Raw genomic sequence first — 26010 nt, forward strand, 5'->3', positions numbered from 1 at the left:
AAAGTTTTGCGTACAGACGATACTGATGTCAAAACAATCCCCGTTCACATGGATCCGCGAAAACGACTAAAGATGCTGTATTATGCATGCCAGGCCAGTAGTTGGCGATGTCACTTTGTAAAGAAACACTACGCGCCTGCGCACATAAGCATTCTTCCACAGAGCGGTGAATACAAACAATGAAGTTGGCGAAAGCATCGAGCAATTTTGTCTGGACGGATGATGAGGTTGCTTTATTATTACAATTACTTTGCTGGAGAAGCGTCAGTAAACTCAAAATCTTGAACAGCACAAACACAGTCCTGTAGTCCGCCATTGTAGTTTTGAATGTCTTGCACGTTGTTTTGAAGTACTCGCGTGCATGCCTATAGACTGAACTCTCAAGATTATTCAATAAACTGCTCATTTTTACCATCACTTCGTCTCCTGCCTTCTTCTGTATTACCCCTGCTGACTCTTGGGCTGGTAGGAGAGTAAGTTAACATAACAAGCTGTTGATGTTGACTGGTTTTGGATATCAGACAGAACTCTGATATATGGATATCTTCTGATGCTTCTACATGAATTTTCACTGCCTCATGTTTTCATATTCTAAGCATATCATTGAATACTGCACATGGCATCACATCTCTGTCTACAGGCTATATACATTAGCGGTGGGTGAATGAATTGCAGAGTAAAGGTACATCAAATAAAATTAAGTAAATAAATAAATAACATTTAAATTACAAATGCATTTTTCCTGTCTGAATCCACACATTAATTTCAAGATTTTCAAATTGCAGTTTCTGCCTACTGTACAATGTTCACACTCCATAAAAAACACTCTAAATGAATAAATTGTTGATTATTGTTATTTGCACAGACACCAGTATTCATACTGATAATTATACATCTCAAAATGATGCCTATCAATACATCATTCTTTATATAACACGTAATACACGTGCACATGACGTCATCGTTTTCACAAATTCGCATTTCTATATGTTTACACGGAGACGATAACTGCATCGTTTTCAAAAACTTGCACTTTGAAACCCGTTTTCAAATGTTTGTGTTTTCAGGCCCCAAAACACCGCTGTCATGTAAACGAACAGACAAAACGCATAAAAGTTGTCATGTAAACGGCCCCTTAGTAACAACGCAGTACTGGCCTGAAAGGGCAAAACTCTCACACTGGCACCGGGCCAGCTGGCCATATTTACTGTTGAACCATCTTAATAAATGTTTAATTAGGCATATATAGTTCTCACTTTAGATTAGGACACGCAAAATGCTTAGCTAGCCATTAGTAAGTGCTTTATTACGACCTTTATTAAGAATTAATTGATTTAATAGTAAGTGTTACTAAAACATTAATAAACACATTAACTAAGCAGAAACGTGTATCCAAGTAATTTCATATTTAATATCTTTATTTACTATGAATTTATGCTTTCTTAATGTTCTCATAAGCACTTATTTACCACTGGCTTGCATCAACTAAATACATCAGTTAGGTATGATTAACAAGTTGTTAACTAACATTAAAAAAACATTATCAAACTGCCTATATATGAACTTATTAAACAATAATCATTTGGTAAAGTGAAAAGAAACAAATAATATACAATTTATATGTAGTTTATTAATGTATTAATAATGTAGGAACAATAATTTATAAATGATCAATTAACTATAAACAAATGTTTTACAAATACTTTATACCATGGAGTTATTATAAAGTGTTACCAGTTCGGGTTAACTAATGTTGTTAACTTATGTTAACAAATGGAACCTTGTTGTAAAGTGTTACCATTTTACTGTTAAGAGAGCTGTTCTGAGAGCTATTTCAAGGGAACCTGATTTGTACATTTACATCTTCAGTGATATGAGTATAATGATGGAAAATGACCCCTGCATTCCCCAAGCATACATTACAGCTTAGCTTAGTTCTACTATTCTTCTCTATGATGTGCTCATGGAAACAGTCCTTTCTGGTGCCCTACTTTTCTTTAAAATGTGATGAAAATGGTGAATTATACTCAACTCACTTTGAAATTCATCCTCTGACAGATTAAATTTCAGCTTACCATAAAAAGATGAGAAGAAAATAAACATTTTAGAGCCTGTTGTAAACTGTCATTGCTGGAAGAATGAGATGAAACAGTAAAAGAAATACTATCAGCTGTCTTAAGTGACTTTCAATGCCTCAGGTTAGCACAAGATAACTAACTCTACAGTCATAATTTACAATTACCATAAATCACTCTCACATCTGTATGAAACTGCTTGTTTTTATTGTGCTGTTAGAAGACAAATGTAGCACTTTAATTTATATTTGGTGGGATTATACGATGCTGTCACCTGCACTGTAAAAAGAACACTGTGAAATGTACAGTAACTGGCTGGCAGCAATTAGCTAGTAAGTTGCTGTAGTACATTACACAGTATGCAATCACATTAAATGTAATCACAGTACCTATAAAATAATGTAATTGTTATTACAGTAATAATCACAGTACTGTAATTGTCATCAGAGTAATAGGATGCTGTATTTTTTATCACAGCAAATATTATACTACTGTAACAGGCATTACTGCATTAATTTTAATACTGTAAATTAATAACTGTAAAATAATTACATACTGTAAAATGAAGACACTGTTTTTGTCACAAAAATTACATTTATTGTATAACTTCATTCAACTTTTAACATTTTAAATGTGAAAATACATAGGCACTAAATAGATTTTATTTTGTAAACAATTTTCATTTTGTTAACATTTTTTTATTTTGTAAATAACAACACTACTTTCCTGAACATACAAATCCTTCCTCTTTGATCAAGTTACCCTGACAATGTAAACTGCATGGCCCGAAATTCTTTTGTTAATCTTTCATGCATTTTTAGAGAGTTTTAAACTGATTGATTTATTGTTTGAGGAGTTTTAGTTAATTTGACTGTACTTTTAAACAAATTTAAAGGAAAAAACAAAGGAAAGGAGTTGTTAATCATAAAGATGTGTGCAAGTCCTCTATTGTTTTACATTTGCTTTCTGAGACTTGCTGACAGTCACATGTATCCTAGAAATGTAGATTCAATGTGAAAAAACACAAAAACATCACTTTGTAGAAAACTCTGTCACACAAGATATTTTCAAGTAATTTTTACAAACAAAATAGTAAATCCAAGCACTGGAAGCAATTAAAATGTTCAGTTAAAAGTGTAAGTGTATAATGACACAAATTAAATACAAAATACAAGAACTGTTGAATTTTAAACAATAAAATGTCTAAGTCTGACTTTATTGTTCCTGAATTGGATTCTGCTTCCTTCTTCCCTGCAGTGGAAGGAATTAGTTACTAATGTAGAAATGTATTGGCAAGACTGATGGCTCTATGACAATTTTTGTTTACTCATTACTTCCCATTAGAAATACCACAATATGTTTCTACTACTGACAACACTACATAAAAGGGCAGTAGCAAGGTACAATGGTATACACACACACACGCACAAAAGGGCATTATTAAGTCCCACCGCCCTGTGTTCTGTGTAACAGTGAATAAGTTCTATAAATAAACTTGAACTCTAGAGTAATGTCTTTATGGAAAGTATTCAAGGTAAAAATGAATTAACACTCTCACCTGGTATCAGTTGTTCTGCCAGTCATACTTAATGAAGTCCCTGATGAATGATGCCACATGTGGATTGAGGGACTCCTTCTTTCGTTGGACCATCTTGCCAGTCCTTCTGCTCACCTGGAACTTGGAAGCACACTTACTCTGCTCTGGATTTATCCTGACAAAAAATCTGTAAATACTGTATAAAATACATCATACATTACCCCCTAGCCAAGGAGAAAAACGGTGGTAGTTTGGATTCTTACACATATAGTGGTATTTGCAACTCCATGGGTGTGTAATACATCCACCAAGGTCCTATCCTATAAAAAATGTTGTGCTGTTTAAAAGTCTTACCCGTTGTTGCGTTTTGTTTTGCCTCGGCCCGCTTCAGTACTTGGTAACCCATGCCTCACGGTAGCTATAGCAAGAGAAAAACGAGTGACAAGCTTCTCCAAACGGAGCTAGCTAGCACACAACACACATACACACGGGCACACACACACACACACACACACACACACACGATTCCAGTTTAACTTGTATCCAGTAATGTTACTCCTACAGCAAACTGATGACGTTATCAACTAAATGTCACCAGATAACAAAATCTATCACAATTTCATGTGCAAATAATTTCATTTGGTAATATTATGCATACTAGCTTACTTGCTAAGGAATGTGCCTCTCTCTACTTCTCTCTCCCAGTGCACTCTTGAAGTTAAACACACAGGTAACTTTACATGAGGAAACTGTGCTAAATTAACGTAGCATTAAAAATAATGAGCAAAGTTGCCTTGCTGAAGTCAAAGGCTGAAGAAAGTGTGGAATCTTGTCTGTAAGCTCTTGCAACAAAATAGTGTGGAGAAAAGCAGGTGGCCATCAGCATTTCATTATACTTCCATAATTTGTATAACTGTTATCTCTGTCTGCATGATAACAAAAACTAGAAAATGTCTGTGTTGGAAATAATGCAAAGTGTACCATCAGCCAAGACAGATTATTGTTTCTACTGCTGAAGAAAAAAAAAAAAAAAAAAAAATCCCACTCAAAATTACTGTATTGTGATTCACAGGAAAAATATATTTACTGTAGAATTCACCTGCCAAAGAAATTTGACCATAATGCTTTGCAGATCTACAGCAACATGCTGTATACAGATTCAACAGTAAGCATTTGTTCATTATACAGTAATAATGATGTGAAAACTACAGAAATTTGTTACAGTGTGGAATCCCAAAAAATAGGCCCATGTTGCGATGAATATGAATTATTAAGGATTTCTGAAAGGTATTTATAGCTTGATGGTTTGTGTAAGCCGAGGCAAGGAATAGGCTTGGAGCCTGTTTCTGCAGTGATTTTATTACATAAGGGCCATTTAAACTGTTTTAAACATGTGAACAGCATATTTAAATATTCGGTAACACTTTACAATAAATTTCAATTTGTCCAAATTAGTGAATTCATTAGGTATCATGAACTAACAATGAACAATATATATATATATATATATATATATATATATATATATATATATATATATATATATTTTTTTTTACAGCATTTTTTAATCTTTTTTAATTTTAGTTAATAAAAATACAATTGTTCATTGTAGTTCATGTTAGTTCACAGTGCATTAACTAATGTTAACATATACAACTTTTGATTTAAAAAATGTATTAATACTATATGTTGAAATAAACATTAACCAAGATTGTTAATGCTGTAAAAGTATTGGGCATTGTTAGTAACTAATGTTGTTATAATGTTAACAAATACAACATAAAGTGTTACTGAATATTCCTTAAATAAAAAAATGACCATTTAAATATATTACTCAAACTTTTCACATCTGAAATAAACCCTCCACTGAAGCATGATCATAAATAAACCTCCACACATACTCATAACCACTCTAAAAAACATCAAACTTTGTCAAACTTTTTAATGCAGTTTTCCTCTGGTAGAAAACAAACAATAGTTGATATTTCTCTTTTGCATAACTCAGTTTAGAGAGAAATGTTATGTTCCTAAATGCCACCCACTGTGAAAGGTTATTCACATTATACATTTGAATTGCTGTCTCAAATATAATATTGCCCCCTCAGGTGCATCATTTATGTCTATTGGATATGTAAATGGTTTCTTACTGAGAGCCTCTCTCTAAACTAAAGGGAAGATTATTACATTATAGTGAATCTATAGCATAGAGTCATAATACATGTGTGCATGTTCCTCCATTATAGTGGGCTATATTCCACATTCTTTAATGCTATAAAGTATGTGTATATACAATGATTTATGTAAACCAGTTCTTCATGAAATTGTGCACTTTCCAGTTTTTAGGATGTTGCAGAGCTCTGTACAGATTAAATAACTTACTGGAAAGAATATAAAACAAACAAATCAAAAAGCATGTTGACAAAGTTATTATGTAAAATTATGTTATTTACATATTCCATTAATGGAATTTCCCGTTTATATAACAAAAGTATTAAAGTTTTCTTTTTAACCCTCCTTTATATGTTAAAAAAGAGAAAGGAAGGGAGAGGTTGTGCAAGTAGTTTGTTAATTAATCTGAGGAAATCTTGTAAAATTGTTGTTAAAGGGATAGTTCACACAAAAATAAAAATGATCTCAATTTACTCACCTTCATGCCATCCCAGATGTGCATGACATTCTTTCTTCTGCTGAACACAAATTAAGATTTTTAGAAAAATATTTCAGCAGCTTGGTCCTTACAATGCAAGTGAATGGTGATCAGACCTATGTAACTCCAAAAATCACATAAAGGAAACATAAACGTAATCCATAAGTCTCCAGTGGTTATCCATATCTTCAGAAGTGATATAATATGTGTTGGGGAAAAACAGAAATTTAAGTCCTTTTTTAAATCTAAATCTTCATTTTCACTTTTACATCTGAAAGTCTCATGTGGTGCCTGTTTAGTTTCACATTCACATCTGAAAGTGAAAGTGGAGATTTAGAGTAAGAAAGGACTTAAATATTGATCTGTTTCTCACCCACACTAATCATATTGCTTCAGAAAATATAGATTTAACCACTGGAGTCATATGGATTACTTTTCCTTTGAGTGATTTTTGGAGCTACAAAGTTCTGATCATCATTCACTTGCATTGTAAGGACCAACAGAGCTGAAATATTCATCTAAAAATCTTTGTTTGTGTTCTGGAGAAGAAAGAAAGTCACACACATCTGGGATGTCATGAGGGTGAGTAAATTGAGAGAACTGTTATTTTTGGCTGAACTATCCCTTTAACAGTTGTTAACTGTTAAACTGTTCTTACACTCCACTGTTCCTACTGGGTTTTTTGACATGTTATAATACCTCTCAGTGAAAAGATCTCACCATTACATAATTGGCAAAGCAATTCAACGGCTTAATCAAAATTAAGCATCATCATGTGGAACCATATGCCTACATATCGTCCCATCGTAAGTGCGCGCACAAATATCCTCCTGCCCTGACTCTCTCTACAGAGCTGACATGGTGCTGATGTTGTGTGGAGAACTCTCCGCCCCTCGCGCTGTGCCATTGGTTGGTTCGGCATGTGAACGTGTGGCATCTGAAAGTCTGAGCGCCCTAGAACAAGCTTCACAAGAGCACCTCAAGTCCTCGCAGGCGCCGCGGTTTCCGAAGTTCAGCGCACAAGAATGCTGCCTGCCGGTCTTTCAAAATGAAGTCAGAGCATTAAAATGAGAGAGACCGTTATATATGTCACAGAGCAAAAACATGGGAACTGTGACCACAGCCTGGCGTACCACAACAGCATAAACAGAGGAAGAATTTGCCTCCTGAAAAGAGCTTGAAAGAAGCAGAGCAGACATGGGAAGTACTGGGAACAGACGCCGGCGTTCTTTGGAGATCATCTTGGTTCTCGCTCTCTGCGCGACGTGCGCCAGCAGTCGGGGTAAGAGCTGCTTATGGAAGAAATCATGTAATATTTACACATTGTGCCATCGCTGTTATCATTCGTTTGGTATCAACTTATAATCAACTTTTATGTTGTATCGAGAATCTCACGAGACCTGTTTGATTTCCACGCGAAAGTTAATTTACATCAGAAAAACACTTTAAGAGATTAGCTAGAAACGACAGCTTTTAACAAATATCTACATTTGAAAGAGCTGAAATACATCCAGAGTTTCCACAGAAAGTGCGCATTCAACAGGCGAAGACAGATATTTGAGTATTTCTGCATTCTGTTTCCCAGGTAAGCACACTTACATATCTGAGATGTCTGTTTTAGATCTTTTCACCTGGAAAGCAGAAAACTCTAATTAGCATCTGCTAAACATCTTTAAAAGATCAGATTTACAAACATTCTAAATCATAAAGGTCTCAAAGACATCTGCTGAATGTCTTTTTAACATCCAAGACATACTGACATGCAAGATGAGCAAACAACGTACAAAATACATCTTCCAGATGTAAACACACCTCAAATAGATGTATGGGTGATGTACGTGTGCTATCAGGGATGTAAGGTAAGGGCACAAACTCTTCCCTTTACTCATCCACTAATGTGCAAAATGAGCCTTTTCTGCTTTCTATATGGACCAAATTTCAATACTGTGACACTCAATTAAAATCAACTTGTTTCAGCTCTGTTATTAACCCTTTTACTTAAAACAATTGTGTGTGCATAGCCGACTCAAGCAAAGCATCACTTAGTATTGTCCTGGTGCAGTCTGGTGTTTCTCAGTTGACCTATTAAGGAGCAGTTGATGGACATTCAGGTGATGTGATGGCAGTTGTGTACTTGAGGTGATTTACGGTTATTGTATTGTCATTTTAAGTGTTGTAGTTATAGATAATTGAATCATGTATGATGATGATGATGATTAGTATTTCTTAGACACATCCCATTCACACTGTATGTGGACAAATACATTTGTGAAAATATGGAAGGCTATACAGGCAGTGTGTTCCTGTTACTAAATTAGCAACCCTGCCCACATTGCTTGTTTTAACCTCAGTTGACAGTGACCAACCTTAAACCAGTGTATACTGCACAAAAGGTCAGCCTGAACTAAATAATAATCTTGTCAGATTTAGCTGAAGAAGATTAATATGAAATCAATGTGGATGAGCATCATATCTTCACTATGAGTGCAACTCATGTGAAGGATCAGAGCCTGAAATGTTCTCCGTGCTACACTGCTCTCAGCAAGCCCAGTGGAACCAATGTGAAACTTTAAAAGGGCTCTCAATGCATTCACTCGAGCGTGTGTGCCTCATGGATCCCACAAAATGGCACGCAACGGTTAGTCTCCCCTTTACCCCAGCAGAAGGAAACACCGATTGCATAGTCATGAGAGTATACTGATGACTTCTAGAACCAGTGCGATACAAATGTGCGGCCATTAATTATGCCACAGTGTGAGTTTTTGATGGTTTGAACTTACCGTCTGAAAAACAATTGCGGCTAACCGGTTTTACGATTATTTGTAGCACTGAGGCAAAAAAGTAATGTCATATAACAATTTATACCACATGGCTGTTGAATGCTTGATTCTGATTGGTTGATGGATGTTCTAAGGTGTGCAGTTGTTTTTCAGTAAATGCACAGCTATGAAGATATTCTAGGTCTTGACCGCATAACAGTTCCATAATACTAAGCCATCATTTTGAGTTATTTCAAAGAGCCATACAGGCTACCACAGCAAAATAACAAAAATAAAACATAGACACTGGCTAACTAAATTGGATAAAAATGACAAACAATGTCAATAATATCCTACATTTATTTTAATACCTGTGGAAAGCACCCTCATACTCTCTCTCTCTCTCTCTCTCTCTCTCTCTCTCTCTCTCTCTCTTTATAAAAATCCAAAAATGCTCTCCATCATTTTGACAGATGAAAAAAGAAGAAAACCCTTTTAACCTAGTGCATCAGTTCTGACTTCACTCTCACTCTCCCACTGTGTGTGTTCACATCTGTTTATTGCATGGTATGAAAGATGCATTTTGGGCAATCAGATCACAAGTGGTCAGGCGCAATTGGCATTTACACCTAATAATATGAGTCTCTTTTGACCAACTGTGTTGGGATTTCGAGTGGAGGGTCTCTGATTTCATGACTGCATATATCATTCATTACATCTGTGTGTTACTACATGATAAAAAAAGCACAAAAAGAAAGTGCAAAAAAGTGGCATATCATTTCTGCCAATTACACTTGCATTTAATCTAAGCGCAAACATAAGGTTTACAGCAGAATTCCCAGTTGTTTTAACGGAGTACCTGTGTTAACTGAGCTACAGATGTGTGTGCTTTTCATTTGTGTCACTTTATGTTGATATCAGACACACTGTAAAAGGTCTGTGAACTTGTTTATGTATGTATGTATGTATGCACTTTTTCAAATTTTCAGATCAGATGGTTATTTTCTTTTTTAATGCCGCACTTAACCAGCAAAGTTCAAAAGTCTTGTTGTAGCGCAGCGGTTGATTGACAGGTAGAACTTTCACCCTAGAACTCCTTAGTTTCACCACAGTCGCTTGGGGAGTTAAAAATGTATTATACATCCACTGTCGTGTGTACCATTACAATGGATGCTATGCCTCTGAATGCCTTAGTACTTATAGAATGAAAATAATACAATAATGGAAATTTAACAACATAATCCATCAGAAGGACTGATAAAGCTTTAGGTGTTGGTTTAAAGTAAGGGGCCTGTACCATGAAGCTAGTTAAACAAACTCAGGGTTACAGGATTGGTTTTGAGTCGACAAAACCAAACCAGTCCAATCAGGCTCAGTTGGTACCATGATTCTGTTCACCAGCTTTCTCTGTCAACTCAGGCTTTGATCCTGAGTTTAGGATTAGTTCACCTATTTGTGCATACGAATGAGTGACGTTTGCAACGAACAGCCAATCACATGAAACATGGAGAGAGAGTGCATGATTCAGATTCACTTCTCACGAGAGAGTCAATGAAAATGCATTTACACCGCACAAGAGATCATCATGAAATCATGAGAAATTAAAATACATTTACACAGCACAATGTATCACGATTATGAAGAAATTAAAGACATTTACACAGCAAGAAGAAACAGCACGTAAGTGGTGCATAAGTGTTCATAGAACCCAGAGGCTTACTAATTTTATATGCTTTTTTTAATATTAAAGCTTGTTTATTCATCTAAATTGAAAGCTTAATAACCTTTAATACTTTTAAAAATTTATATTAGCTACTACTGAATAATTAAAAAGTGAGCACACAGAATACTGTGTGTAATAGTTTTTGGTTTCTGTGCAAGCTGTGCAATACATTTTTTTTGTTTTTTTTTTGGTAATTTTTATTAATGCATATTATTCATTTCTTTTTTTAACCAAAAAATAAAAGAATAGTTTGTTGATCCTGGTAATGTTTGTGAATAAAACAAAACATAAATTTTACATAGGTGTCATACTTGTTGTCTTTAATTTTAATTTACAAGTAATCGATTACTAATTTTTGTTTGGTTAGAGTACTCCACTACAAAATTACTCGAGAATGCCCATCCCTAGACTATAGAAGAAATTTCGTAGTGTGTGATGCTCCACGACTCAAATCTGAAGTCATATTGTGAGCAGCCAATGGAAATCGATAGCGTGCAGCCACGACACTGGACCACAAAGATATGGAGATGGTAAAAGAAGAAATTAAAGTGGAGAAAACATTTAACGATACTCACCTCCAACTCGCTATGCAGTCTTCGTCTTTCTACCCAAGAACAGAAAAGCAGCGCTCCCTTACATCCATTTTTTTTACATTTGTCATGTGTCTCCTAGAGTGGGGCCATGTGTTTCCAAGTGAGTTGTGATTAGATCGACTTGACAGCTGGAGTGATTCTCAGTCGTTTAGTGTGTGATGCCTAGTTTTTGTCTGTAGCCAATGATATTGTCGGTAAGTGTGTGACACATAGTATTTTTAGATTCTGTTCAGATTTTAGAAGTGGTGTAGCTTCTCTTTGTCCGAGCGGATAAAGAAATTTGTCAACTGATTAAATAATGAACAACAACTAAGTTTAATGGAATTTTTTTGCTGATGTGTGAATGGTAGCTAAATGGAAAAAAAGACCAAAAGCTAGTGTATTTGTGAATATCAGATGTGGTACATTTACCAGTAAAGGCAATTCAACAATTTTACTGCAATTTACCAGGTTTCATGTGTGGAAGTGAGTACTGTACATGTGACAAAGTATGGCTTTAACCAATTGGTTTCAGCATCTCCTATCTGGAGTTGTGTCTCTTTTTCATTACATTTGACTTTGTACAGTATTGCATTGTACAGTAGTTACTCTTTTGCTCATTATTAATCCCTTTTGTTTATTTGATTTAATTATATGCAGTTCTTCTATTTTAATCGACCATCAACACATTGTACTTCACAGTAACAATTGTAGGGGCATAACTTCAACTGAATTATTTATTTTTATTAAAAAGTAAAAATACAGTTCTGTGATCACAATTACATTTTTGTTTTTGTTATTTCCCCCTTCTCCCCCTAATAGGAAATATTCCAGGTTCAACACAAGTTAAGCTCAATTGACAGAATTTGTGGCATAATGTTGAATACCACAAAAAATCATTTTAACTCATTGCTCCTTTAAAAAAAAAAGAAAAAAAAAAAGAAAAGGAAAAATCAATGTTATAATGTGACCCAGATTTGTGCTTTTTTTAAAGAAAGGGAGGTACAAGTCGAAATAAATTTTTGTGGTAATAAACATTGTCACAAATGTTGTCGATTGAGCTTAACTTGTATTGACCCCGAAATATTCCTTGAATGAGACATTTGAGAAGGAATTTAAATTAGTGCACATATACAGTACAGTTTAGCATATCTTTTCGAAAACATAAATAGCAATCAGCAATCCTTTGAAGAAACATAATGAATGATAATTGTGTTCATGAGAAAAGTAGAAAATTGTCTACATTCCAAACTTTGCCAATAATAGACCACTATATGAGAGAAAACAGTCAGTCTGGAAGCAACAGAGGTCCTGTGTATTTTTCCTCTTACTTACAGAATCCATCATCTTCTCAAGTCTTCTAACAGTGTGCCAATGCAGTGCTGCTCAAAGCTGAAATTTACATTTAAATGAATCCAAATGACTGAACACTCAGCTGTGAGACAGTAAAAAAAGCACCAGCTCCTTGCTCTGCGGAAGGACAATTCTCTAGTCTAGCTGATACTATTAGCACCTAATGGGATCTATGATAAAGAATAGATAAAGAATAAATAAGGAAATTACATGATCCTTGTTTTTGTGAAAGAAAAATATGGTTGCACTTTAATCTGTTTTGAATACTACTATTCTGATGCTAGTGAAACTTTGTAATATGGCACTTTTTGTACCAATGTCTCCTTAAGATGATTCGCTTATGTTTTCCTCTTTTGTAAGTCGCTTTGGATAAAAGCATCTGCCAAGTTAATAAATGTAAATGTAAATGTATGGAATGTTAGGACTGGGCGATATGGCAAAAAAATAAAATCTTGATTTTTATCAAACTTATGGATGATTCACGATTCAATTTCGATTAGATTTTTTCAACTTTTAAATGTACTCCAACATGATTCAAATTGTATGTTCTTTATTAGAATGCAAGGCAACCTGGTTAGAGAAATCCAAGTTCTTTTCATTATAGGAAACAAGGAGTGCAAGAAAAATTTACAAATGCACCACATCGGGAATTTGTCAACACAGTGTAAATGTAAAATAAATTAAATTCTAATAAACCCAGATGTTCTGAAATAATAGAATAAGAAAACTGCAAAATAATTAAACATAAAACTGTGTAGGTATTCATTTTATCTAAATGAAGTTTATCTAGAAAGTACTCATTGTATATCAAACAATTTGTGTGTATATTCATAAACCCCTGCAGATAGAGACACACCCTCTAGCTGTTCACGCTGAGCAGCACAGTACTATGAAATAATTTATCATTACAATTCAACTAGCAAAGTTTGTCAAAATGATCGCTTGCCAAATGTTGGCTATAGATGCAGTACACTTGAAACACGTCACAGAACAAAGCAATAATTAGAGATCTATCTGAATCATCATGGCAAAATGAGCGGCGGATGTTTGATTCTCCCATATATAGCCTCTCCATGATTTGAAGTGAAGCGCCTGTAACTGTCACGTAACTAACACTTTTTTATGGGTAAAAAGAAAAGAGGCCGTTCATCAACATGTGCAAGCCAAGGCCAATTATGGTCTTAAGCTGGTGTATACCTGCATGATGGACGAAGCTGAGCTACAAGCACACTGTGTACAATCGTACTGGGAATATTACCGCTGTCTTTTATATTAGTCTCCGTGTTGTTAACCTGTCACATTCATTTGGAGCGTGCCACACAAGTGCAGCTGATCAGATCGGCATTAAGACAAGAGCTATGAATTTTTTTCTCTTCCTTATTGAGCCTTTGGTGGATTTACAGTGTATCTAACTATAGCGTTTGCAATATTTTTGGCAAAATCCCGATTTAAAAAAACAAAAAAACAAATTGTGTCAAAATGCAAATTTGAATTAATCGGAAAAAAATGCCCAGCCCTATGGTAAGCATAGTAATTGAAAGTCTAGACAGTGAAACCTTGAGGATTAACTCCTAGCCACTCTTACATATGAGTGTGGAAAAAAAAGCTTTGGTTTTACAGTGCTTCACCTGGGGGGTTTTGTGAATAAATATTTATTTTTTGAACAGTGGGCGAATTTAACTTTATTAGTTTAAAGTAGAAGCAAGGTGGGCTGATCTGCCTTCAGGCTCTTCTGTGGTTTTCATCATCTCCTCTCCCACCTTCAGAACAATCAGTGCAGTGCCCAGCCTCAGTGGTTAATCATGTGCAGGTAGGAGAACCTAGTCCATAAATCTTCATGAATTAATTTTCTCAGAAGAGCATTTACATGCTATAAACACAAACACATATTCAAAGTGACATACAGTAGTACTAATGCCCCTTTCATATATCATCACCATTTTCAGCATCATTGTTATGTCATTCAAATCACCTTTACTCCAAAGATATGCAAGCTTGTGTTTGGAGGTGCAAGATAAAATTTCGGCTGAGCAGAAGTTTTCACACATTTTGCAACATTTAAAAGAGCCTATGTTTCTGATAATATCTGAACATGTGTGGTATTATGTATTAGTATTACAGTAAGTGTTAGTAGGTCTTCAGAAGCAATTGGCTATAGTTATCAAAAACCGTCAGTGGCTGATTTGTAAGACAGCTAGCAAAAATATTTAAATTTAGAGAGCGATTTGGTGTAAGAATCCTTTTTTCCAGATAATTTAATAAAGCAGAGAAAGGCAATAAAAGCAAATTATACATTTTATAGTTCTAAATTCTGATTGGATGAACCACATTCAAAGCCATTGTAAAATGACTATAAATGCACACTATACACTATGCACTCAGCAATGTAGTTTATGTAAAATGATTCACTTCTCAAGTAAAATAGAACACTAAAGTTTTTTTACTACACAGAAATATTTAGTGTCCAACAGTACACACACACACACTTTTTTCGGTTGTAGAATTTTCAGTGTGAAAATACTATTCGCATTACATACACTACAAAATGACGTAGAATATTGCAGAAGTATGCAATTTGGGACACCTGTTATATGTTAATGCGTTATGTTGCCTGGCAGTAACAACCAAGGAGTTACATGTCAGACATATTGTCTTTCCCTTTTGGAGATACTGTAAAGTTGTACAGTATGTTCTGACCTCAAGGTTTAATATGCATATATACCAGCTTTTTGTACATTGACTTGAGAACAGCACAAACTTCTTACATAAACTAAACATGTCCCATAAAATCTAATGACTTTGCTGAGGAAATCTGAAAAATCCCACACAATGCATCAAGAAACGTACACATTCTTGGTATGTAAGGTGTGCATCACGCATATTAGGACAAACTGAGGGATTTAACAGGAGTAGATTTAAAGATAAAGTATTACAGCTGTGACTGACAGAAATATTGGTGATGGCGATTCAAAGTAATTAAAGTTTATCAGAACAACACACACACAATGGTGTAGGGATGTCCCGATACCGATACTGGTATCGGAATCGGGTCCGATACCACGCTCATGTACTTGTACTCATGTGAGTAAAAATGCTCAGATACCAAAAACTGATACCAACTGATGTATGAATGTCATTCCATAAACATTTAGCGCACAAATTAAAATCACATTATGTCCTAGTGTGATTATTTAACCGCAAAGGCTGTGATTTTATGAGATAATATATAGTTTGCATGTGCTGCGTGCTTCAAATACGAGCGCATGTAAATGTGTGTAGCCGGTGTTGTACACGGGAAACATCATTATGAGCATTGCCTGCTCTGTTTGTAGCAAATGACAGCAAAAATATCGTTTAATATTTATTTAATTAAATAGCAGATTTTTGCAGTTAAATAATTACATTGGGTCAGAGAAGCTACCATCAAAAGTACACAGAAACAGCGAGCAGATCGCTGATTTACTTTGTAGCACGAGGCACATACAGACTACATATTTATTTAATTAAATAGCAGCTTTTTGCAGTTAAATAGTCACATTGGGTCAGATAAGCTACCGTCAAAAACACACAGAAATGGCTTCACTCCAAAATAAAAGCTTCAGCCAAAATAAAAGCTCAATTTAAATTGAAAAAAATTGTGACAGAAATATATCACTATTGCATAGTTGTGTAATATTCAGTGTGAAACAACTACTACTTCTACTACTGCTACTGATAATAAACCAATATTAATTGTTTTATATTTAAGCAATATCTCACACCTATGATGCTCTGTTATGCAGCACTTTATTTGCCAAAAACAACTCCAATGTTGTATTTTGTATTGTGCTGTGAGGTCCTGTAAAAAAGCACAATTAATAAAAATAATACAATATCACGTCGAAAATTAATGATTCTGTTTTCATTTGATTAAAGTTTATGAATTTATTTAGATACCATTTTGATGATAAAATTGAAATAACTGTTGAAATGGAATTCAGGAAAAAAATAAAAATAATAATAATAATAATAATAAAAAAACAGGAATCATTATCGGCAAGTACCGAAAAAGAAGTATTCGTACTCGTAATCGTTCTCAAAAAAATAAAAATAAAAATGGTATCTGGAAATCCCTACAATAGAGATGTCTGAACATCAAAATGTGTGTGCTGACAAAAACAAAAGAGTTTTGGTGCACTTTGCTGTATATAAATCAAGGGACAAAAGTGTGTACTTGGGAAGAGTAAAGACGATAGAACAGTTTGCAAATCAAAGATTTTGATGTTTTGTTTAAACTTTTGAGAATCAAGTGAGAAGAGCACTCAGAACAGGCATTGCCACTAAAACAAGCACTGCTTAGAGAATTAACAAATTCATAGATATTTGTTCTTACAAGGAAAGTTTCAGGTTTAAAACAAGTTACAGTAAACTCTATTGACAGCATTTGTGGCATAACGTTGATTACCACAAAAAATTAATTTGACTCGTCCCTTTTTTTAAAAGAAAAAAAAAGAGTCAGTAAAGCACATACATGTTAACATGACTTTAATTTGATAAAATCTCTTACTAACCTTGTTTGTGTAAATGAAACTGTATTCCAACTTTGCTGACATAATGACGTAATGCCGGTAAACCCTGTGGGCCTAAATCCTGTTAACACGATTAAAAGGATACCAAAAAGAAAGTGGACATGAATTTGAGAAGACTCAAATTATAGCTGCTAAAGAAAATGTACGTTGTTTTAAAGGCAATATGTCCATCTAAATATTGCTGCAGCTAATGATTATTTTGATAATCGATTAATCTAACGATTATTAGAACAAGTGCAGTAAAGACAAAATATACTTATATTCAAGATCTATTCTCTAAAAGCAAGTCTACATATCTTATATGCTGCTTCTCAGGTGAATGCATCTTTTTTAATAAAGGATTTTTAGATATTTTAAAATATTTGTATTTTTTATATTATATTAAACATTCTCAGATAACAATTTTTTCTTCTGCAGTATAGCTGCTAAAGAAAATGTACGTTGTTTTAAAGGCAATATGTCCATCTAAATATTGCTGCAGCTAATGATTATTTTGATAATCGATTAATCTAACGATTATTAGAACGATTATTCGACTATTCTGCGATTATTGCAACGATTAATCATTAGCTCTTAACCGATTATTCAGTTATGCCTTAAAAGGTTGTATTAAACGTGCTTACTAACAATAAAGAGGACAAAATCATCTTTAAAAAATACCTCTAAATGACATTCACTGAATTAAAGTGACAAAAATACTTTTTATTAAGTTTAATTCAGTAAAGAAATTCACTGCAAAAAATCCTATTGTTATCAAGTGTTTTTGTATTGTTTTCCATTTAAAATAGTCTAAAAATTCTTAAAACATTTACTTGAGAAGCAACATATAAGATTGTAGAACAGCTTCACAACAGGCGGGAAGGAGAACACAGGGAAGCAAGTTTTTCCTGGCTCAGGTAGGACTTTTAATAGGCCACTTCAGTGCTTTACAACTTAACAAATTCATCAGCTTCACAGGCACGTAGGTATTTAACACATCAGCTTCATAAACATAACAGGTTAAACGTAACAGCTTCAGCTTCAGGAGCACCGTGGCCTTCTTTGTGCCAGACTCTCTCACCCTCTCTGCTGGTGGTGTGGCTGCTTATATGCCTCTCTCCCCATGCGCACTGGAATCTGAGACAGGTGTTACACATAATCTAGCTCAGGTGCAAGCTCCCTTACCACTTTCTCTCTCTCCGGACGGACGCTCGACCACGCCCCAGCTGCCACAAAGATATTTAGAATTGCTTTAATAGAAAGTATCTTAAATATAAGTGTATTTTGTATATAAGTGTATTTTTTCACTTTGCTATACTTCTGCAAGTGCAGTAAAGACAAAATATACTTATATTCAAGATCTATTCTCTAAAAGCAAGTCTACATATCTTATATGCTGCTTCTCAGGTGAATGCATCTTTTTTAATAAAGGATTTTTAGATATTTTAAAATATTTGTATTTTTTATATTATATTAAACATTCTCAGATAACAATTTTTTCTTCTGCAGTATAGCTGCTAAAGAAAATGTACGTTGTTTTAAAGGAATTTTAGATATTTATATTGGAAAACGAGCCAGTGTATAATGGGGTGAAGACTACCCTCTCTCACCTTTCTGTTCACTTCAATCCATCATTAACTCACAAAAAAAAAAAAAAAAACTCTCTCTTAGTAATAAAGCTGCGTATTGCCAATTTTCTTCATGATAAGAAATGCACAGTGCCATATATTATGATTCAATAAGTCGCGAGCCATCACATTATAATCTATCTGCATTAAGCACGTGTGATCGAAGGATGAGCTCCCTGTGACAGAGTGTGCATCAGCCGGGTGCAGTTTCAATCTCCCCCCCTTAGATCAGAACATCCACTCATAGAAGAGGCGCTGACCGCACAGAGAAATGCCAGTTTTGGTGATCTGCTTCCGTATTATTTGAACTTTAATAAAGCTGTAACGCATTAAATATAGTTGCATTTAAGATGTAATGCCAGGGTGTTCCCTTTAAAGATGCTCCACATGCAAGTTTTGCTTCAGCGGAGCTCCAGCTCCAGATCCACTTATTCCACAAAGAGAGTGCTTCTGTATTTACTTATTTTGTATTTTTGCATTATAATTCCCTCATACTTTGTTATCTACATCATCTGAAACTGTGAAAGTTTAGACCGTGGACCATGCATCTGGAACATGAGCTGTGTAATTCTTCCACTCCTCAGTCAGGCGCGAGCTGCAGTGCTGCTCTTGTGCGTCATCATTAGAGTTTAATGTGATCTTATTTTACATTAAATGAGATAAAATGACTATTCAACAACAAACATTTTTTTGCCAATTTTTCATTGTCGACGTTGTCAATAACGTCGACTAATCATTTCAGCCCTACATCTAAACATTGCTGGTTCATGTTTGGAGCATAGAGTAGCAAAACTGCAGCCAATAAACATTCTTGCTCCGGTCCGGTTATGGACTGCGGCCCATTCTGATGAGTGATTTTGATCTCACCACGGTGTTTAGTGCAAAATTCTGCTCTCACGTCTGTTTTGCGAGTTCTGTTGAACTTGTGCCAGAGCTGCTGTCGCATCTGTGAATGATTTTTAATTCTTTACTGTAATGCAAGATCATAAGCATGAGCCAGTGCAGTTACTGGATGGAAGCGTTGTTTCTCATTAATAATATGGAGAAACACTCAGAACCGAATAGCCTATACATACTCTTTAACCAGTCTCATCTTAAACTTTACACATATACCTCACATTTTGTGACATTGCTTCAACTTTAGTTTTTAAACTGGAAGAATGTTATGGCTAAAAAACAAAACAAAACAATTAACCACGTTCCCCTTAGTATTAAACATGATGAGAGCTACCATTGTTTTCAGTGATGTGCAAAGTGTACATAACTTCTAAAAAAATGTGTTTTTGGTGTTCATGGCTCTTTAATATAATGACATAAATGAAGAAGAGGCATTTTGTGTCTGTTGTGAGATTTTCACATTCATGTACAGGATACAGCAAAAACAAAATTCGGACCTTTGCTTGTCATACACTGATTTAGTGCGGCAGTATTGCCATGTTTTTTTTTTTTTCTTTTTTTTTTTTTTTGCCAGAGTGATAACATAACAGATCTCAATGTATGTGTGCATCATGGTCTGCATACTTTAAACAGACTTAAATCAGGATCTTTGTATGTAAAAATGTTTCCCCTACTTTATTAAAGACAACAAATGATCAAACAAGCATGAAACTTGGAGAACAATTTGGTAAAGATACAAAACTAATGGTAATGGTAAACTAATATAATGTCAAATATAATTTATTGTTTTCATAATTTGTAAGCCACTTCTTCAAAAAGAGGTAATAGAAACAGATGGAAAACTAGGCCTATGTGATTTGTAACTGCAACAGATGCACATTAACTGGAGGGAAAGACAAGGCCATCTTTAGCTAACGTGATTTTTTGATGTTGTTTTTAGCGAGCTTGTTATTAAAGCAGTACAATTCATAGTCTACGTCCACATTAATCCGGATACATTTGAAAATGGCGTTTTCATTTTCGAAATGCTCTCCATCCACACTGCAGTTTTGAAGTGTTTTCCAAAAGTTGCTCGTACACACTAAAACATATGAAAACTCTTAAATCCCCTTACTGCTCATGCGAAAATGACCCGTTCCATGTACGGGCTGAAATGCAGTTGTTCTCGTGTTTCGTCGCTGGACAGCAATTCCTATTCAACTTTGCGAATGCATTATGAAGGTTGTACAAAGTAACATTTATCTTTAATAATGCTCTCAAAATGAATAACAGGCACAATAACGGTGCTACAACATGGGCCGCCATCTTAATTGTTTTGGGTTGAATGGATCACATGACTGCGTCACATGACAACAAATATGTAATAGTTTTCAGATAACTCTATCTATATACATATATTTCACTGTTGGATTGTTCTGTAATTCCCCTGAATGACCTAACCCGTTGTTAGTCAATATCTTTATTGCATGGATATTACAGCAACCTTTTCCATGTCAGAGGGTGGCTGATGTCACAGCAAACCCACAGACGAAATAAATTTTTTTATATGACGGTTTTAAGATTGATTCCCTTTTGCCCAATCAGTAGTTTATAGGATTTATCTGTGTCTGTCTGCAAGAATATTTATAATACTCGTTGTCCTCATATAAATTGTTTTATCTGCACATGTAAAAGTGAATGGAATCCAAACTGATCATCTGGTGACATTCATTGGTTACCTTTTTTCTTCCTTCAGTTTGACAAACTGCTACATTATCCTTCTGGGACCCAACAATTTATTTTTGTCCTTGGTAGAGGCAACATGATCTCATTAGTGTTTGTAGATTTTTGGACATAAAGTGTAGATCTAGCTAGGGCTGGGTATCGATACAGATTTCCAGATTCGATTAGATTCCAATTCACAAGCTCTCGATTTGATTAGATTACGATTCAGTATTGATTCATATGGTTATATTTTAGTTATAATGTCCCTTTTGCTTACATATGAAATAAATTCTCTCCCAGCTAATCCTGTGAATTATACAGGGGACCTTCTAACTAGATACAATATGAAAATATTAATTTGACTAATTATATTTTATTCGTTTTTCATCATTTTGGTCACATTTTAGCTTTTTAAAAATGAAAAATCAATGTATTTAATCAATAAATATTATATTATATTGATTATTATTATTATTTTTTTTTTTACATTTTTATTGTTTAATTGCATTATTTGTATTATTTATAGGTATTTACATTGATTTGTTGAACACATGATAAAAACCGGTACTGTCTCTTTAAGGGCATCCTGCATTTCTGTAAAAAGCGTCTTTAGCTAAATAAGCACATGTTAACAAGAGAAACTCGAATGGCTGTATCTCATCTGTGCTATGCCTGATTAGAATTAAATGTTTATTTTTTTGTTGTTTATGATCAATAACTGACTGTAAATAACAAAAAGAGTATTAAAAGAGACATTATTCAGTGACAATTGAGTCACGTGTATCTGGTCTTTGGACACACATTAATGGAACAACTTTTACTCTCAGCATGCATTGAAAGGATCTCGCTGCTGAATACTCCATGACTATACTTAACAAATTATGAACTGGTGAGTGAAATCTAAACATTTACCTGCCAGTTGCCAAATATATAAATCTTTAGTCACATAGCGTGGAATTTTGTTACAAATATGAGTGATTTCCTATCATTGAAGTAAAGGGTTGCACATAGAGTAAAAGATCGATCTTGGGATTTAAGTATCAATATCGAGATCGTTCAAATGAGGATCACGATGCATCGGAAAATCGATATTTTTACCCTCCCCTAGATCTAGCACGTGTACATTTTTGTATGTTTGCAGAGACACGTTTGAACAACTTTTCAGGCATACAAAAGTCCTTGGGGGTTCAAATAATTGGAAGTTTAAGAAAAAGAATCAGAAAATGTGTGAAACTCACTTTGTTACACATTAACATTGACTTTTACTGAATGAAAATAGTTTTATTATTTAGTCCCATGGATGTCATATACATAAATATGATGTGCAAAATGTACAAACATTTATGAATATCTAAAAATACTAATGAGATCACGATAGAGGACATTGTACTTGATGTCCTGGTTTATCATAAAGAGGACATCACGGGCTTTGAAAGAAATAACAAATGTTTAGGGTTTTTCCATGATCGCATTCTCTCGTTGGTTTTTAACTGATCGCTCGTCCGGGAAACCTAGATTTCTTATGTAGCTGTGTTCTGGTTCTGTATCTCAGTGGTCTCTACAAGTAAGCTAATAAAATACTTTCAATTAAAATACTTCATGTCCATCATGTATTTATTTATTTATTTGAGTAGTAGTGTAAGCGAAATAATATTGTACAGTGCCTTATTTAATTATTTAAGAATATATCCCTTATTTTAATGGCTATTACATTTTTATTTTCTTTATTTATAACAGCATTACATAAGACATTAAAAAAGAAAAATAAATAATCAACCCTAAAAGTTGATTGGTAAATTAAGTGTCTTCCCCTCATTTTCTTACAGTGTTGACTGAGTCTTAATGCACTCAATTATATTTAAAAAAATATTTTGTATGTTTCTCAGGCACCAAACACTATAATGACATAAAATGTTTTAAGATAGAGTCCCTTTTGCCCTGGCAGTAGTTTATGGGATTTATCTGTGTCTGTCTGCAGTAATATTTATAATGCTCTTTGTCCTCATGCAGATAGTTTTATCTGCACACATAAAAGAAAATTGTGAAATATCTGAAGTGTTTCTTCTCTCATTTACACATTTATTTATCTGTGTTTGATAAATAAACGTTTTTTATTTGGTGGGTCCCAGGGATTATACTAACTCTCTTCAATCTGGTTTGAGTGGTGTATAAAATCACTGTTTTTTTTTTTTTATCATTGCCTGAAGTTATTTTTGCTCTCTTTTTTTTTGTTCTCTCCAAGTTTCTATCATTAGTGCCATTTTCTTTTGTTCCAGTGCAAAGTTTTTCTGAGTCCGACCTACAGTGGGCTCCACCCGCCTCTCACTGACACTGCATTCTTCTTATCCATCTCAGGAGGATGCTGAGCAGCATCTTTGTTGATTTAACCTGCACCTACACTGAGGGTCATGCTAATTCTTGTGCATTTAGATGCTGTATCTAAGAGTCACAAAACTAAATAAGGACAAAACAAATCTGGAATATTCTGAATTCATTTAATTGTGCTTTTGATCCAGTAGTATGATTTCTGAGTGGATAAAAAACATTCAATCACTACTGCTCAAGAATAAAAACTCAGTTGAAATTTTTCATGTTAATTATAAAGCTACCGCTTTGTCTTCTAATTTACAACTGTTGATTATTCACAGAGTAGTCGGTACTCAAATTGAGTCTCCCTACAAATGTTGGAGCATATTACGTTCCTTTGGAGGATGATTTCCCTTTGAATCGTAAACAACCTAAAGGCACCCCATTGCGACACTTACTGTCTGTAGCCTTGATATTCATGAGGGTCATTTGCACAGAATCAAGGGTGAGTAGCAGGGTTTCATTACCTCAAAATAGCAAATAAAACTAAATCCAGTTACAATGTTTAAAACCCTTTATACTCGGGTGCATTTTTGGGCTGCTGCCTGGAATTTTTCACACTCAAATTTAAAAGCTCACTGTAATTAGGTTCATTCGTGGAGGAGGGAAAGGAGGAAGCGGAAGGCAACTCAAAAAGGTATTTTATTGTCACAATTAAAGAAAATGTCACACTCGACACTGTGGGCTGCACGGACACACACACACACATGCAGGCTTTTGGGTGCCTTTTATCTCCCCACCTCTCACTGTGAACATAGACATCACAATTGGCAGCAATTCATCTCAGGTGAAAACACTTACCACTTCCTCTCGAACACTTGGCCATGCCACATACCCCCACTTCACAGAGGGTGAATGCCCATCCCAGCAAATAGTAGCAGAGAGTGAGGACCCACTGGCCCACTTGATGGCCAAGCACTCCTTTTCTATGGTGCTGTACTTAGTCTCTCTCATAGAGAGCTTCCGACTAATGTACAGCACCGGGCGCTCCTCCCCTCCACCACCTGGGATAGTACTGCACCCAGTCCGATGCGTCCGTCTGCAAAACAAAAGGGAGAGAGAAGTTAGGGGAATGCAGAAGCGGCCTGCCACAAAGTGCAGCTTCTATCTGCGTGAAAGCTTGTTGGCATGGCTCTGTCCACTGGACCGAGTCTGGAGCTTCCTTTTTAGTAAGATCAGTCAGCGGGCTGGTGACGTCTGAATAATTAGTACAAACCTTCGATAATAGCCAGCCCCAGGAACTGTCTCACCTCCTTATTGGTCTTGGGTCTTGACCAAAGACTTGGCAGTTGGCACTTAGGCCCATGAACTAAGTTGGGACCCCAGATACCGTACCTCCACCCGTCCAATTGTGCACTTCTTCGGGTTTGCTGTGAGCCCCAATGGCCGCAGCGACCTCAGAACTGCCCTCAGATGCTGCATGTGCCGCTGCCAATCACTACTAAGATAATGATATCATCCAAGTAGGTATACGCAGCGTGCAGTCTGAGGATCCTGTCCGTTAGATGCTGAAACGTAGTCAAGGCCCCAAACAAACCGAACGGAAGGGTCACAAATTGGTGTAACCCAAACGGTGTGGAGAAGTGTGTTTTTCAAGGGGATCTGCCAATATCCCTTTGTCAAATACAGTGTTGAATAAAAGCGAGCCGCAACCAACCGATCGAGCAGTTCATCAATACGAGGTATTGAATAAGCATAAAATTTCGACACTGCGTTAACTTTCCTATAATCCACGCAGAACCGGGCTGAGCCATCGCTCTTAGGCACCAGAACCACCGGGCTGGCCCAATCACTGTGGGATTCTTCTATTACCCCCATATCGAGCATGGCCTTTAATTCTTCCTGTACTACCTGTTTCTTGTATTCGGGTAAGCGATATGGACGACTACGTACAACTACCCCAGTGGTTGTCTTGATGTGGTGTTTTATAAGATTAGTGTGGCCAGGGAGAGGCGAGAATACGTCAGAGAAATTATTCTGCAACCTGGCAACCTCCGTACATTGTGACGGCGAGAGGTGGTCTCCACAGGGACCGGGGTGAAGTTATTGGCTTTTAGATTCACCTCTGGTCTGAGCTCCTCCCTCTCCGGAGCTACCGTCGCCAAGGAAACGGGTACCACCTCTCTCCATGGTTTTAGTAGGTTGAGATGGTAAATCTGACGTGCTCCACCCCTATCCGTACGCACCACCTCATAATCGAC

At 35.4% G+C, this 26010-nt stretch overlaps 1 protein-coding gene across 1 annotated transcript in view; it reads left to right on the top strand.

The window, feature by feature from the left end:
• Nucleotides 1-7257: 7257 nt before the first annotated feature.
• The window catches only part of unc5db (unc-5 netrin receptor Db), a 236460-nt gene continuing 217707 nt past the window's right edge, over nucleotides 7258-26010 (top strand). The window contains exon 1 of the mRNA XM_051662360.1: nucleotides 7258-7541. Coding sequence (XP_051518320.1) covers nucleotides 7457-7541 — 85 coding nt within the window. The 5' untranslated portion in view covers nucleotides 7258-7456. The remainder of the gene's footprint in view (nucleotides 7542-26010) is intronic.

This window comes from Myxocyprinus asiaticus, chromosome 3, assembly GCF_019703515.2.
Source record: "Myxocyprinus asiaticus isolate MX2 ecotype Aquarium Trade chromosome 3, UBuf_Myxa_2, whole genome shotgun sequence".
Taxonomy (NCBI): domain Eukaryota; kingdom Metazoa; phylum Chordata; class Actinopteri; order Cypriniformes; family Catostomidae; genus Myxocyprinus; species Myxocyprinus asiaticus.